This window comes from Magnolia sinica, chromosome 8, assembly GCF_029962835.1.
Source record: "Magnolia sinica isolate HGM2019 chromosome 8, MsV1, whole genome shotgun sequence".
In the NCBI taxonomy this organism is placed as follows: Eukaryota; Viridiplantae; Streptophyta; class Magnoliopsida; order Magnoliales; family Magnoliaceae; genus Magnolia; species Magnolia sinica.
Window position 1 is genome coordinate 20977612 of NC_080580.1, and position 15048 is coordinate 20992659.

The 15048-nt window shown below is 43.5% G+C and overlaps 1 protein-coding gene across 6 annotated transcripts in view; it reads left to right on the forward strand.

The window, feature by feature from the left end:
• The window catches only part of LOC131253056 (uncharacterized), a 56683-nt gene that overhangs the window by 35361 nt on the left and 6274 nt on the right, over nucleotides 1-15048 (forward strand). For all 6 annotated transcript variants that reach the window (XR_009174817.1, XR_009174818.1, XM_058253877.1 and 3 more), the window contains exon 3: nucleotides 4081-4213. Coding sequence is in view for 4 of the 6 variants with exons in the window: in XM_058253877.1 (XP_058109860.1) it covers nucleotides 4081-4213 (133 nt within the window). In the remaining 2 variants the exon portion in view is untranslated. The remainder of the gene's footprint in view (nucleotides 1-4080; nucleotides 4214-15048) is intronic.

The following is a 15048-nucleotide window of genomic DNA, read 5'->3' on the forward strand; positions in this document are numbered from 1 at the left end:
GGTGGCCCCAAGTCTCCATAGATGTGGCTTGTAGCCTATCCTACATTGCATGCGAGGAACCATTCTCCATGGATCCCTTCATGCCTTTTTCTTTCACAGATCCCAAGTAGATAGCCTTGATCATGTAGATCTTGTACATCTTAATATAGTGAAATGTGTATGCATGTATGATGAAGGGAAGGGCCTCAATGAGGCGGAGACCCCTCCCTTGTGGCCGTATTCTTCTTCTTTTCTTGTTAATTCATCTCTGATAATGAGTGTGTGGCCCACCTTGTGGACCAACAAAATCCAGACCGTCCAAAGTGGGAGGTCGCCCATGGCAGTCCACCCTTGGACGTGTGGCCCCAAAATCCTTCTAAATGGGGTACATGCAAAGGTGTTTTTATTGTGGGGATGGTATAGAAGTTTGTGGGGCCTACTAGGGTGGACCAAACCATGATTTTATCGGGTTAAATCCCCTTTTAAGTAGTATTTATAATTTATTTAAATCAGATATATGTTGCTGTCCAGAATTGTCTGGACAGATTTTTGGGCCATCTTGGGGCCTGTTTTTTTTAAATTTTTGATAGGGTGATTGATACCATATAATATATGATTCTTGCAAGTGTATATCCCACCTATGAGCATACCAAATTTCAGCCCCAACTGACCCCATTTGAGCCACTAAAAGGGTGGGCCAACATGGTGGACTGTCAGATTTTTCTGTTGTGCAGTCCAACAACATTACCTCAAGAAAACCTTAATTCATAAATTATTTTGATGAAGATGAACCATCTTTCTGGGTTTCATCTTGTTGTAGACATGATGAGGGACCTTGGCCCTTAATATCAAGAATTATAGAGGCCTTGGACCCACTCCATTGGAGTGCCCAAATTTAGGACACAAACATGCATTGCTGAAATTTTCTTCCAACCTTGCTGTCCTCTTTGTGTTTGTAGCAGTTTTGGGCCCAGCCCATTGGGGCTTTGTGCATGATTTTTGGGGCCCACTTTATGATATCATGGAGGCCCATTGGGCCATGTTAGTGGGGCCAACAGGTTGGACCAGAGAGCCTTGCTGGACGTCTAGTTGGCGGACGTCCAACCTGGCTGGCCGTCCCTAGCCCATAGGCCCACCATGTGTTTGTGTTTTATCCCAGCCGTCCCATCCATGGGTGGCCCACGTGGGGAGGGTCCACCCTAGGTGGACGTCCCCTGTGGGGCCCACTTGGAACGTGAGGAGCCCACCTTGTTGTATGTGTTTGGCCCAAGCCGTCCATGGCCTTGGACCGCCCAGGCATGGGACGCCCTTGCCCTTTTGGGCTACTGCTGGACCTGCAGTCCAGCAGCAGGCCCACTCAGTTTTATGGCAAAACCCCTATTTCTAATCTGGTGGGGCCCCCTATGAATGTTGCCAGCCCCTATAGGATTAATTCCCCACCTATTTAGACAAGTTTTGGACTTCAGCAGGCCCAAGAAGTTGGGTGGGCTGAAAGTCCAGCAAGGGCCTCAAATAAACACTGTTTTTGGGCTGAAATTGTATTAGATGTGGGGCCCACCATATTGAGGAAATTTGGGTAATTATTGCTCCCTTATATTTAGTATTTTCTTCGGTTTAATTAATGCATGTTTGGGCCACCATTGATGATCATTGTGGGATCCAAACTTAGACCAGATTTTGGGACTTCCTAGTGGGCCCAGTGTGGGCTAGAACATCCCAGCTTGGCCCAGCCATATGTTGGGCTGACTTCCACCATTTTGATGGACTTATGGGCTGAGATAAGGGTGGTATTGGGCCCTTGGTTGCCCACTTAAATTGCTAGTTATTGGGCTGATGTAGTGGGGCCCCATTTCACCCAACTTAGATTTATTTTTGGGCTATGTTTTTGTGCTCATGGGCTGCCCATTCAGTCCAACTAAATGCATGGATTTGATGGCCATTGGAACTTGGGCTTTGGGCCTTGATTCCCTTCCTTTGGCCCATGTTGTTATGGATGGATTGGACCCATAGTTCTTAATGCTTTATATGGACTTATGTACATGGATTGGATGTGGGCCTTGGGCCTTGTAGCTTATAGTTCGTAGTTGGATGCCTTGGGGCAATGATGGTTGAATGTCCCCATTTGGACCCCTCTAGGCCCATTTGTATCTAAGTGTGGTTGAATGCCCACGTTAGTCTTTTGCTAGGCCCATCTCTATATTATTTAGGCCCGTAACTTGTATGCTTAGTCTCGTGGGCTACTCTAGGTAAATGGGCCCCCACTAGAGGTTGTATTCCTTATGAGGAATTGGTTAAGTACCTAGACCCTTCATGGTTAGGTAGAGAGTTCATCTTCACCTCATTGGCACCCCTATTCATCTTCATGGCCCACTCCCATACGCATCATATGCATGCTTGGTTGAGGAATGATTAGCCATGGTTGTACCATTGTGTAGGACATGTTAGTATCTCCCCGAGGGATGGAGTTTTCCCCTCTGAAGCACGATGGATGCTTGGGATCGATGCATGGGTGATTGTGTGATTCATGCATCTAGCATTGCATAGCATGTGGATATTCGTCCTTGCTTCATTAGGGCCGTAGCCTCCATAGAAATATCGTGGATGGTCGTGTGTGGACACCGGAAATGATACTTGAGCATTTGGGGCGCATAAGATGTCCCTGGGTGAAAGCCCTTAAACCTTCACGGTACTGAGGAGACGCCTCAACGCAGAGACCGAGTGGAAATCATGAGCACCTGAGTGCCTTATACCGTTAGGCCACGACTCCCACTATTGCAAGGTTAGTTGAGATGGGGTTTGGCCTTACCCGCCTGAGTGAGGGGGCATAGCTATGCTGAGTCTGATCAGTTCGTGAAATGGGTCCGCTACCATCGAGCCTCGCTAGTGTTTGGCTGTCCACAGGCAGGTAGTGAGGTCTCCTACGCTCGTTTTACTGTGCGGGTCTTGGAGAGTGGAAGTCATCCTGCAGTGTGTTTGACCCCAGTAGATTCCTTATGATGGAACTGTACTTGATATGTGGATTGGATATGAGGACTGGCATTACTTCACATTGCATTGGCATCGGCTGTATAAGCCTTATGTTGCATCGCCTCGGTATGGCGTCCAGTACTCATGTATTGCATTACATAGCCTCGGTACAACTTATTGCATTCATAACTTAGCCTCGGGACAGCTAGTGGTATTGGTATCATTCATATTTCCTTCTACATTCTCCCCTATCTTCTTCTGAGCACCATTGTCACACACCTTCACCGCCCTCTAAGCTTTCTATAAGCTTTTGCACGATTGATGCGAGCAGGTGATCCTAGGTCGGCGTAGTAGCGGTGGGGCAGTGGATTGGAGCGTGCTAAGGACCGGTTGCAGACTTTTCTCTTCCTTTCTTACCTTATGTATTTCCTTTTGAGCCTTATGTACCTGTAAAAGTTTAAATTTCTAGTGGATTTTGCAACGTGTTTCTATGGTTACTTTCTGAGATTACTGTGTTGTGATCTTGGGTATGCTCCATCGGATTAGATTTATGCTTTGGAAATCCTCCTTGTGGGATCCCAGGATTGGAACCTGAGCTAGGAACCGAGAATGGGGTACTACGGAGGCTGTTGCGGCCGGAACCGGCCATCGAATTCATTGTGAGTCCGGTCACTGAGTTTGAGGCGTGACAGGGTTGGAATCCCGAGCACGCTCCTTATTTGCTTATATGATACTTGATTGAAAGAAATGACATTTTTGCTCTAGTCAGCAATATCACAGGTGGGGTATTCCCTTTTGTAACCAAAGCTGTGGATCTGGTGGCTCCATCGTTGCATGGGCCATATGCCCTAATATCTCATAGCTGACAGATGAGAATGGACAATTGCCACCAATGGTTCACATTTAATGGAGGTCCAATTGGACATCGTGATGTCTCCCATCCATCATGGGGCCCACCATGTGAATGATTTGTATCACCAGAGGGGGGGTCCCACATGTATCTATTGGGCTGAGTGAATCTCTCAATCAAACATTGTGTCTCCTCATTTTCTCTATGTATCAACCTATCTCTCTGTGTATTATGCATTATGTATCACACAACCAACTGTTAAAATTCCGTGCATCTTATTTCAGGACCAGGTTCTACATAAAAAGCCCTTATCGCCTCATGTCTTGAAAGATCATATTCAAAACATAGAAAGGGAAATCATGATTAATCAGTCAGTGGCTTTCCTAGACTCTGATTTATTACAACAGCTCTCCTTAGGTAAGTCTACTACTCCAACACTGGTTCATGCAGTCAATTTCTACAAAGTATAATGGAATTATAGTGATTCACATGTATGCTCTTGATTTTGATTGGCACATCATGTGAACTATTAGGTCATATTTGGATACTCGTATTTCAAGGGAAAGAAAAGAAAACCTAATGATTAGGCAATGATCATTTCCATGAGCACTATTGAGACATGGATTTCATTTTTAGGGGTCTTGTTTGGATAACAAGTGGAAATCTCATATTTGTGAGACAACTATCACTTGATTTCTTATGCCAAAGAATCCAAACTATGGAAAAGTGCAATGATTTCTTTGTGCAATTCTCCCTTTTCTTTGCTATCCAAACATCTCAAACTGGCACATCAGTGGAAAACCTTTTCCATTTCCATTGATTTCCATCGAATTGGTGACATCCAAGCATGCCCTTAAGGCTTAATTTCTTGTGGTTTTGAGATGTTTTCCTCAATAGATGTATCTTCTTCTTCATCATCAATGACTATTTTTTAGCCATTCTTTTGATTGATTACTTATTTATCCATTTTATGTATTCTCGGTAGAGGGTATTTTGCCTATAAATGAAGTGTTCATTGTCATGGGAACTGTCTCTGGTATGGTTGATATGATCATTGCTGCGAGGATATGCAGCATTCTCAGGCTTCGATTATGTACAAGTAGGGCCCATGGATGGGAGCATCCTAACCCTTTGTTGTCTACAAATAGATAGTTAAGAAAAAAAATTAAAATAGTTTAGTTGAAAAAATGTGAAAATTGGAGGTTATTGAGGATGGGTCTACCTATGTTGAGGTCCTGTAGATGAATGGTTTAGATTATTGAAACATGGGCCCCACTTGTATCGATTCAAGGCTTGAGGATACTATACATATCCACTTGCCAAGGATATAGTTCCTCATTGGATCCGGTCTTAATCGTATGTTGGGGGGTTTCACAAAGCATCTCTCATGGCCCACTCTCAGATCACCATTATTTTTATCGTATTGTCATCTTTTCCAATCCAAGAGGAATGTTCACAAACATGAAGCTAAATGGACTGTGAGCTACCATCCACCTTGCTAGACATGCCAACATGTCTTGTGTACAACATTTAAGCCACCCAACAAGTAGCCCCATTGGCCACATCAAAGATCGCTTTGATGAGAATATCACGTCACATACACCCTTACGTACGTATCAAAGGAGGAGGCGAGCCGCGCCAATTTCCCTATGGCTAGGCGAGTACCCATGATCGTGCTAAAGACCCCATGTGCATGTGCGAGCATCTGGAAGACCCCACACTGGGAAGATGCACATGAGCTGCTTTATTGAGTGATCCAGACGATTGGATAGGAGGGATGCGACGATCGGGCCATTGGATCACATGGATCACATGATCAGGCCATTGATCGTTGATCGTCCACATCAGTTTTAGACTTTATCATATTTTAGGATTTAGTTTTTGATTATTTTATATTTGGACACATTATGAGTGTTTTAGTTGATTTTATTTAGACTAGGGCTATTTTCGTTAAAATTCACAAGACGGGGATTTTTGTAATTTTTGAAACTTCTTGAATCTATAAAAAGAGGGGCGTGTGTGACCTCTCTCCCATTGGATTTTGTAATTAAAAAAAGAAGAGAAAAGCTCTTGCTCTCTTCTTTCATTTTCATGCGATTTGAAGATACTTCCATACGATTTGTAAGGAAGATTGGTGCAAGGCTAATCTTCATCAATGGAGGTGGGAGGTCTCCATCTATCCTCACATCATTTTCTCTTTTCTCTCTCATTCAGGTATTTTCTTTAGATTCTTAATTCTCCCATCCCAAATCTTCTTTCTCCCAAACCTAACTTTTCCATACTCATCCACAATCCAAACCCTAACCGACCTAAACCCATCCTCCCACACCACACATGTGACCATACAACTACACATGTGAGTCTGATGCAGGTCAAGGAAATTAAACATGATATGCAAAAAAAATTCAGGCTTAAGATCATACTAAATTAGAAACAATCACACAAAATTCCACATCCCACACAAAAGTTCAAACACTCAATCAAGGGGAATCTTACGCGGATCCAGGCCTACACTTGTTAGGGCCGGATCAATTAAAATTATAGACCAAACAAGAATCAAAGGAAGGTAAATTCATCTACACATGCACAGAAATAATTCCCCTAATCCAAGGGATTCAGAAATTTCAACTCGGGGAACCCTAAGGTTGAAGAAAGGGCATAAAATTGGGGATTTGAGTAATTTAGGGTTAGGTTTAGGGATTTTGGGTGAAAGAGGAGTGAAAGAGAGGAGAGACGAACTAGAGAAATACCGTACGTGTGGATAGCAACAATGGTCCAGACGCACATGCGTGTGATCCTGACTACACGTGTGTGGGGCCCACTATTCAGAAAAAGGCCACCTTGGCCTTGGTCGGCCATGGATGGATTCCAAAACCCCCAAATCTCAACTCGATCTGACGCACGGTTTGTGTGTGGTGCTCTGTCGAAGTTTCAGCCCTCCTGCAGGGTCAGATTCTAGAAATTTGCTGTAAAGAGAAAAACAGCTGCAATAGAGGATGAATTTGAAGCGTAGATGATTGTAGGAGAAGAGAAATATGGATGGAAGGTGGAAGCGAGTCGGAATAGGTGTGGCTTGGCACCACTCTAGTAAGCCCTTCGAGGAAGGGAGAGTTTCGCACTCAATTGAATCTCCACAACTCAGAAATTTAGAGCAGAAAAACACAACAATTTTATTAATTTTCATTGAATCAAAAAGTTACAAGGGGTGCCTATTTATAAGAAAACCCCATACCCCAAAACTCGCGCCATGTGCGCAACCTATTACTTAGCGATAAAGTAAACAAAAATAAAAACTAATCAAAGAAATCTAAACTGTCAATGATATTCTAAATAACATTAATAAGCAAAATCTAAAATATGAGATTAATCAGACTAGTGGGCCATGATCATGAGATCCTATGATGAGCTTTATTTGACTCTCGGGCCCATTCTAACAAACCAAACTCAATCTTCTAACTAGGAGGCCTTCCCTGGATATCGTCATCGAGCCAGATCAACGGTGGGGCCCTTCTCCTTACGTACGTGCCGTTGGGTGGGGGCGTGCTTGTGTGCGGGTGATGTCCCCATCAAGTCTCCCCGACTGTGAAGATTTCGCCACTGGCGAAACAAAACTCCTGAACTGCTACAAGATGTCAGGATCAAGTCTCTGAAGTTCTTTCTCAGTGAACCACGTGTTGTTTGAAGCTGGGCGTGACTTCCATTTAACCAGGTACTTCTGAAACCCGCCGTCTGACGTTGAGACTATCTGATGGTCCAGAATATCCTCTATTTCCTCTTTGAGTGTGAGATGGTTAGGTATGGGAGGTAGAGGCTGAGAAGAAAGGTCGGGAAGAAGCCATGGATCAAGGGATAAATCTGGGGAATCAGGATGGGTGGGCGAAGGGCCGGACAAACTATCAACGGTCCCCTGAAAAGTAACTAGATCCTCCACATTGAATGCGGAACTAATTCCCATGGAATATGGAAGATCTGCCTCATACACATTAAGACCGTTTCGTTTTATAATTTTGAAGGGTCCAGCGCTACGCGTGTGTAATTTACGAATGACATCCTGAGGATACTGCTTGGGCCTAATGCGGACCATCACAGAGTCCCCAATATTGAATTCCTTGAAACGTTTATGCTAGTCTGCAGAAAATTTATAATGTTCATTACTAGTAGTGATCTTTCTCCTGATTTCTTAATGCAATGAATGAATGTGATGCGCAAAAGACTCTGCAGACTCTGATGGCGTATGGGACAGACATAGGGACAAGATCAATAGGCTTCCTAGGCTTATAACTAGTAACGACTTCAAAAGGACTTGGACTTGTGAACCTATTGACAAAACTATTGTATGCGAACTCGGCTTTGGGTAGTACGGCGTCCCATGTCCTAGTGTGCTCCCCCATTAAACATCTGAGCAAACTCCCTAGGCTCCTATTGACCACCTCAGTCCGACCATTGGTCTGAGGTGGTAGGCAGAAGAAAATTGGAGCTTAGTATTCATTATGTGTCTTAGTGTTTTCCAAAAGTAACTAATGAATCGCACGTCACAATTAGACACTATGGTTTTTGGTAACCCATGCAGTTTGACGACCTCACTAAAGAACAGCTTGGCAACATGAGATGCGTCGGAGGTCTTAGAACAAGGAATGAAGTGGGCCATTTTAGAAAAACGGTCCACGACAACAAATATGGAATCGTGTTTCCGAATAGTCTTGGGGAGTCCAAGCACGAAGTCCATACTGATGTCCCGCCAAGGGATGAATGGAACTGGTAAAGGTGTGTATAATCCTGTATTTTGTTTCTTCTGCTTTGCTAGTTGCAAGTACAAATTTGCCCTATAATTTTGGCCATGTCTCGCTTGAGGCGTGGCCAATGAAACCTATCCTCTACTAGGACAATGGTCTTGTCTCGACTGAAATGACCTGCGACCCCCCTTGAATGTAACTCCTAGACCAGAAAATCACGGAGGGAGGTGTGTGGTATACACAAGCGGTCACTCCTAAATAAATACCCGTCTAAAATCAAGTACTCACTACTAGCTCCTGACTGACTTTCTAACAATGACGCGTACATAACTCCAAAATCTGGATAGTGAGAATAATCTTCTTTGATGCGCTCGAGGCCCGTAACTTCGACACTCATGGAATTGAGTAACACGACTCGACGACTCAACGCATTGGCAGGCTTATTCTCTACACCGGCCTTGTGCTTAAGCACAAAAGTGTACTCTTGAAGGAATTGAACCCACTTGGCGTGCCTAGGGTTTAATTTCTTCTGAGAGTTCAGATATCTCAAGGCCTTATGATTTGAGAATAAGATGAATTCTTGCGGCAATAGGTAATGACGCCAATGACGCAGTGATTGCACTACCGTATATAACTCTTTGTCATAGGTGGAATATTTTTGTTTCGCCTCATTCAGTTTCTCACTAAAAAAGGCGCCAGGGTGCCCTTTTGACTAAGTACTCCTCCTATGCCAATTGCTGACGCATCACATGCGACTTCAAAAGCTTTTGAAAAATTCGGAAGTCGCGTGACTGGAGCTTCGGTCATCTTGATCTTTATCTCCTTGAAGGCCATTGAGGCTGCCTTTGTCTATTAAAACTCTCCCTTTTTTATGCAATCCGTGATGGGAGCCATAATGGAACTGAAACCTCGAATGAACCGCCTATAGAAGGTGGCTAAGCCGTGAAAGCTGCGCACCTCATGAATATTGCGGGGTTCAGGCCAATTGACGATGGCCTTGACCTTCTCGGGATCTGCCGATACGCCCTCAGCTGACACAATAAAATTTAAGAAGATAACACTACTAGACAAAAATGCACACTTCTTTAGGTTGGCATACAATTTCTCGGCTTTAAGGATCCCACAAACTTGCCTCAAATGGTTCAGGTGCTGTTCCTTGGTCATGCTATAAATCAAGATATCATCAAAGTATACGACCAGGAACTTCCCCATGAAGGGCCTCAACACTTGAGTCATCACACGCATGAAAGTGCTTGGAGCGTTAGTTAGCCCAAAATGCATAACTAGCCACCTGTATAGCCCATCTATCATCTTGAAGGCTGTCTTCCACTCATCACTAGGGCGTACACGGATTTGGTGATAGCCACTTTTGAGTTGAATTTTCGAGAAGATAATAGCATTGGCCATCATATCTAACATGTTATCAAGATGCGGTATGAGAAACCGATACTTGACTGTGATTTTGTTGATGACCTTACTATCAACACACATCCTCCATGTGTCATCCTTCTTAGGTGTAAGAAGGGTGGGCACGATTCACGGGCTCATGCTCTCTCGAATGAAACCCTTCTCTAGGAGTTCGTCAATCTGCCTCTTTAACTTAGCGTGCTCCTTTGGGTTCATTCCGTAATGAGAGAGGTTTGGCAGAGTCGCCTCAAGGATTAAATCAATAGCATGCTGTATATCCCTCATAGGGGGAAGCTCATTCGGTAGATCATTAGGAAAGACATCGCGAAACTCATGCACTACCTGAACGGCCTCAATGGGTAACTCTACACTAACCTCTGGTACACTCTCCCTAGCCACAAGGGCGTATATCTGCCTCCATTTCTCGCTCAAAGTCTTTGACATTTAGAATATGGAGAGGCTTGGGCTTGGACTTCGACTCTAATTCTTTCGAGCCGCTCACACCACTCTGTGTGGTAGACTCCTTTCTAGTCGTGTTCTTGGGTGACAGTGGATTTAGCTTGACCTTCTTGCCCTCAAATCAGAATGTACACACATTTGAACGACCAAATATGGTGACATCCTTATCATAGAGCCACGGTTTGCCTAGAATGAGGCCAACATCCATGGGAACAACATCACACCAAAGTGTCTTTATATGATCCAAACTAAATAGGAATAAGAGAACGGTGCGAGACTGGAATGGAAGTTTCATTAACCTAGGATACTCTATAGGGTTGAGGATGGGCTTCCAGCTTTAAACCCAAACGGCTCACAGTGCTAGTCGATGCCACGTTGGCACAACTACCACTATCTACGTTCATCTTACAGCTTTTTTCCCCACATTTTGCATAAGTATAGAAGATCGTGTTGCGGCGCCAATCGTCAGTATTCTTGGCTTGAGCAAAGGCGCAACTGCAAGGGTCGCAGACTCTTGCGCTCTTTCTTCCTCATCACTAGGGGTTTCTGCTGGCTCATACTCTTTCTTCTCACCATCACTTTCTGGGGACACTATTTCTACTTGCCCATTAATAAGGAATACCTTGGTGCCCTCTTTTGTGCCACACTGGTGGGTAAAGTGACAAAACCCTTGACATCTAAAACACATAGTCGCATTACTTTTGCGCGAGCTAGACCCGACAATTTCTTTACCCTTATCATCCTTGGGCCTGGGCTGAAAATTGTTGGAAGGTTTGTTTTGGTACTCAATGTTAGGTTTAGCCCCAGAGGGGTTGTTGGCCTTAGCACTAGAATCGCGAAAGTCAAACCGCCTTCACACAGATGCTTTGAGGTATTGCTCGACATTTAACGCTACTTGATACAATTGTTCAATAGTGTTTATGTTTTTGGTGAGCAATTCTCTCCTAATGTTAGGACGGAGGCTCGTTTTAAAACGAGCAAGGGTAAGCACGGGGTCCTCATCAACCTCGTAATAGGTCAAGTACTCTTCGAACTTCTCAATATACTTAGCAACACTCATGGAACCCTGTCAAAGAGATTGTCATTCCTTAATCAATCGTAAGCGATAAGAGAAATGGAAGTACTTCTCCTTAAGCGTTTCTTTCATTTCTCCCCAATGGACTATTGGGAGCTCCCTCGCTCTTTCTTTCTTTCGCCCAACCATCTCCCAAAACTTCTTTGCCTGGCCCACAGGCTTCATCTTGGCGGATCAGACTCGATGAGCATCCAACATGTCATACCACTCAAAATAGTGGTCAATATCCGCCAACCAATCTAAAAAGATTTTAGGGTCCAAGTGGTCATCAAACGTAGGGACATCTACTCTAACTTCCTTGAAGAGTTGCACATCTGGGTCATATTGGTCATGATGTCCCTCGCAGTGTGGGTGCACAGGTGCGCGCCCATGACCAAGTCCTTGGTCTAATCTCTAGACCACCTGCCTAAGATCGGGCATCTTCCCCAATGGTGGGGTTTGCCTCGAGGGAAGTCTCTAGTTGGGTAACGTGCACATTAAGTTGCTCAAGCCGTTGGTCCATACGTTGTTCCAGACACTTACCTAAAGACTCAACCTGCTGGGTTAACTTGTTCACTGATTCTTGTAGTTGCTCCATGTTTAGTGTAGGGTGCAAGCCAAAACCACGACCTGTATGTGTGGGCATACAATCGCTACTCCACCTAAGGACCTTTTACGTCGACCATATGCAACTAAATGGGACAAAATGATCTTATGAGACTCTATATGAGGGAAACTACTCAATGCTACCAAAATCCAGCAATATAGTTGTCGAAATAAGGGGATAATAGAAAGTTACAGCAATGTGAATTGCTAACTTCCTAATATCAGAAATTTCAGCAACTAATATCAAGAACTACGGACTTCTAAACAGCTATATGATGAAAATGGATGCATGATGGACATAAACAAACTAACCCTAAACATGCAATGCATTCCCCTTTAAGAACCCTATGCTCTGATACCAAATTTGATGCAGGACATGGAAATTAAACATGATATGCAAAAAAAAATTCAGGCTTAAGATCATACTAAATTAGAAACAATCATACAAAATTCCACATCCCACACAAACGTTCAAACACTCAATCAAGGGGAATCTTACGCAGATCCAGGCCTACACATGCTAGGGCCGGATTAATCAAAATTATAGACCAAACAAGAATCAAAGGAAGGTAAATTCATCTACACATGCACAAAATTAATTCCCCCAATCCAAGGGATTCATAAATTTCAACTCAGGGAACCTTAAAGTTGAAGAAAGGGCATAAAATTGAGGATTTGAGTAATTTAGGGTTAGGTTTAGGGATTTTGGGTGAAAGAGGAGTGAAAGAGAGGAGAGAGATGAACCGGAGAAGTACCACACGTGTGGACAACAGCAATGACCCAGACGCACGTGCGTGTGATACCGGCCACACGTGTGTGGGGCCCACTATTCAGAAAAAGGCCACCTTGGCCCTAGTTGGCCAGGGATGGACTCTAAAACTCCCAAATCTCAATTTGATCTGACGCACGGTTTGTGCGTGGTGCTCTGCCAAAGTTTCAGCCCTCCTGCAGGGCTAGATTCTGGAAATCTGCTGTAGAGAGAAAAATAGCTGCAATAGAGGATGAATTTGAAGCGTAGATGATTGTAGGAGAAGAGAAATATGGATGGAAGAAGGTGGAGCGAATCGGGATAGGTGTGGCTTCGCACCACGGTAGTCAGCCCTTCGAGGAAGGAAGGGTTTTGCACCTAATTGAATCTCCACAACTCAGAAATTTGAGGAGCAGAAAAACACAACAATTTTATTAATCCTCATTGAATCAAAAAGTTACAAGGGGTGCCTATTTATAAGAAAACCCATACCCTAAAACTCGCGGCATGTGCTTAACCTATTACTTGGCGATGAAGTAAACAAAAATAAAAACTAATCAAAAAAATCTAAACCGTCCATGATATTCTAAATAACATTAATAAGCAAAACCTAAAATATGAGATTAATCAGACTAGTGGGCTACAATCATGAAATCCCATGATGGGCTTTATTTGACTCTTGGGCCCACTCTAACGAACTACAACTCAGTCTTCTAACTGGGAGACCCTCCCTGGACGTCGTCATCGAGCTAGATCGACGGTGGGGTCCTCCTTGTGTATGTGCGTTGGGGGGGGGTGCGTGATGTCTCCATCAGAATCCCTCATGCCCCTTTTGGTTTCCCACCATCATTATATCAAAACCCCATTCATCCATCCCCGAAACCCTAACCCTAAACTTAAAATTCCTAATTTTCCTACTTTCTCGAACCCTAATTTTCACCCTAGGTTGTATTAGGTTTCATATTTTGAAATAGACTATACCCTATGCTAATTGGATATCCCTACATCCATTAGATCTTAGTTTCTTTTTTATTTAATGATCTTGCATTACAATGTTGGTAGTTTAGGCTAGGATTATACATGGTTTTCTTTTGATTTTCATGATATTTGTGATGATTATAGCGATGTTTGTGCTTTTTTGTTAAATATTTTAATTCATCTATTTGATCTCACATGTTACTTAGTTCATGCATCAGTCCCGCATCACACTTATATATATATATATATATATATATATGATAAGTTACTGAAATTTTATTAAAAAGGCGCCAAAAGGCAACAAATAATACAAAAAACAGACAGCCCACCAAACTTGACAAACAGAGAAACAAAAAGCCCCTACAACCCACATAACATTAACCCCACTCTCGGACAAAGCCCCACGATCTCCCAACAATTCAGTCAACACTGACTGATATTGTGGAAGTATCTTCCGTTTCTCTCCTCCCAACTTGCCCACAGCCCAGCCACCAAAAACCTTTTAACTCATTTTCCATGGAAATGCCGTGCCAAGCCATTAGCATATCTCTTAGAGATCGTGGAATAACCCACTGGACCTCGAATCTGGCGAGGGCATGGACCCACAATTTGTATGCAAATGAACAATAGATAAATAGGTGATTGATTGATTCGGAGTTGACCATGCATTAAAAACACACATTGGGAAGACACATCCCTCTTTTTGAAGATTATCCACAGTTAAGACTCTTCTTCTCCCCACAAGCCAGCAAAAAGCTGCTACTTTGGGAAGGGCTGCATAGGACCAAATGATCTTGGCGTTCTTGGCTTCCCCATCTGCATCAGACTTAGCAAGCACAGCATAAAAATATCTAACTGAAAATCACCCTGATGGCTCGTTTTTCCACACCATACTGTCACTTTCCCCACTGATCAGGCTATACAACTGAATGAGAGCTAGGAGCGAGGCTAATTCCATTGTTTCTTCGTCCGAAAGAAAAAAGATCCAACTGCAGAGATCACTTGGCTCAAAAGATCAGGACTATCCTCATTAGGTGGACCGCATTATATGAAAACAATAGACAGCCAGCAGTCTAATTTGGCAGAAGTGTGTGGCCTTCCCCATGAGTGGATCATCCTGGTTTTTGTGCCAGGTGATCTGCATTGTGGGGCCACCTTTTGGATGGCTCGGATGTTTTATGCACGTGTGCAAAAGTGAATGGTATTGAAGCTCCTATGTTTGTTGTCTTCATTGTATTTCATACATCAACTTCCCATTCCCACTTCT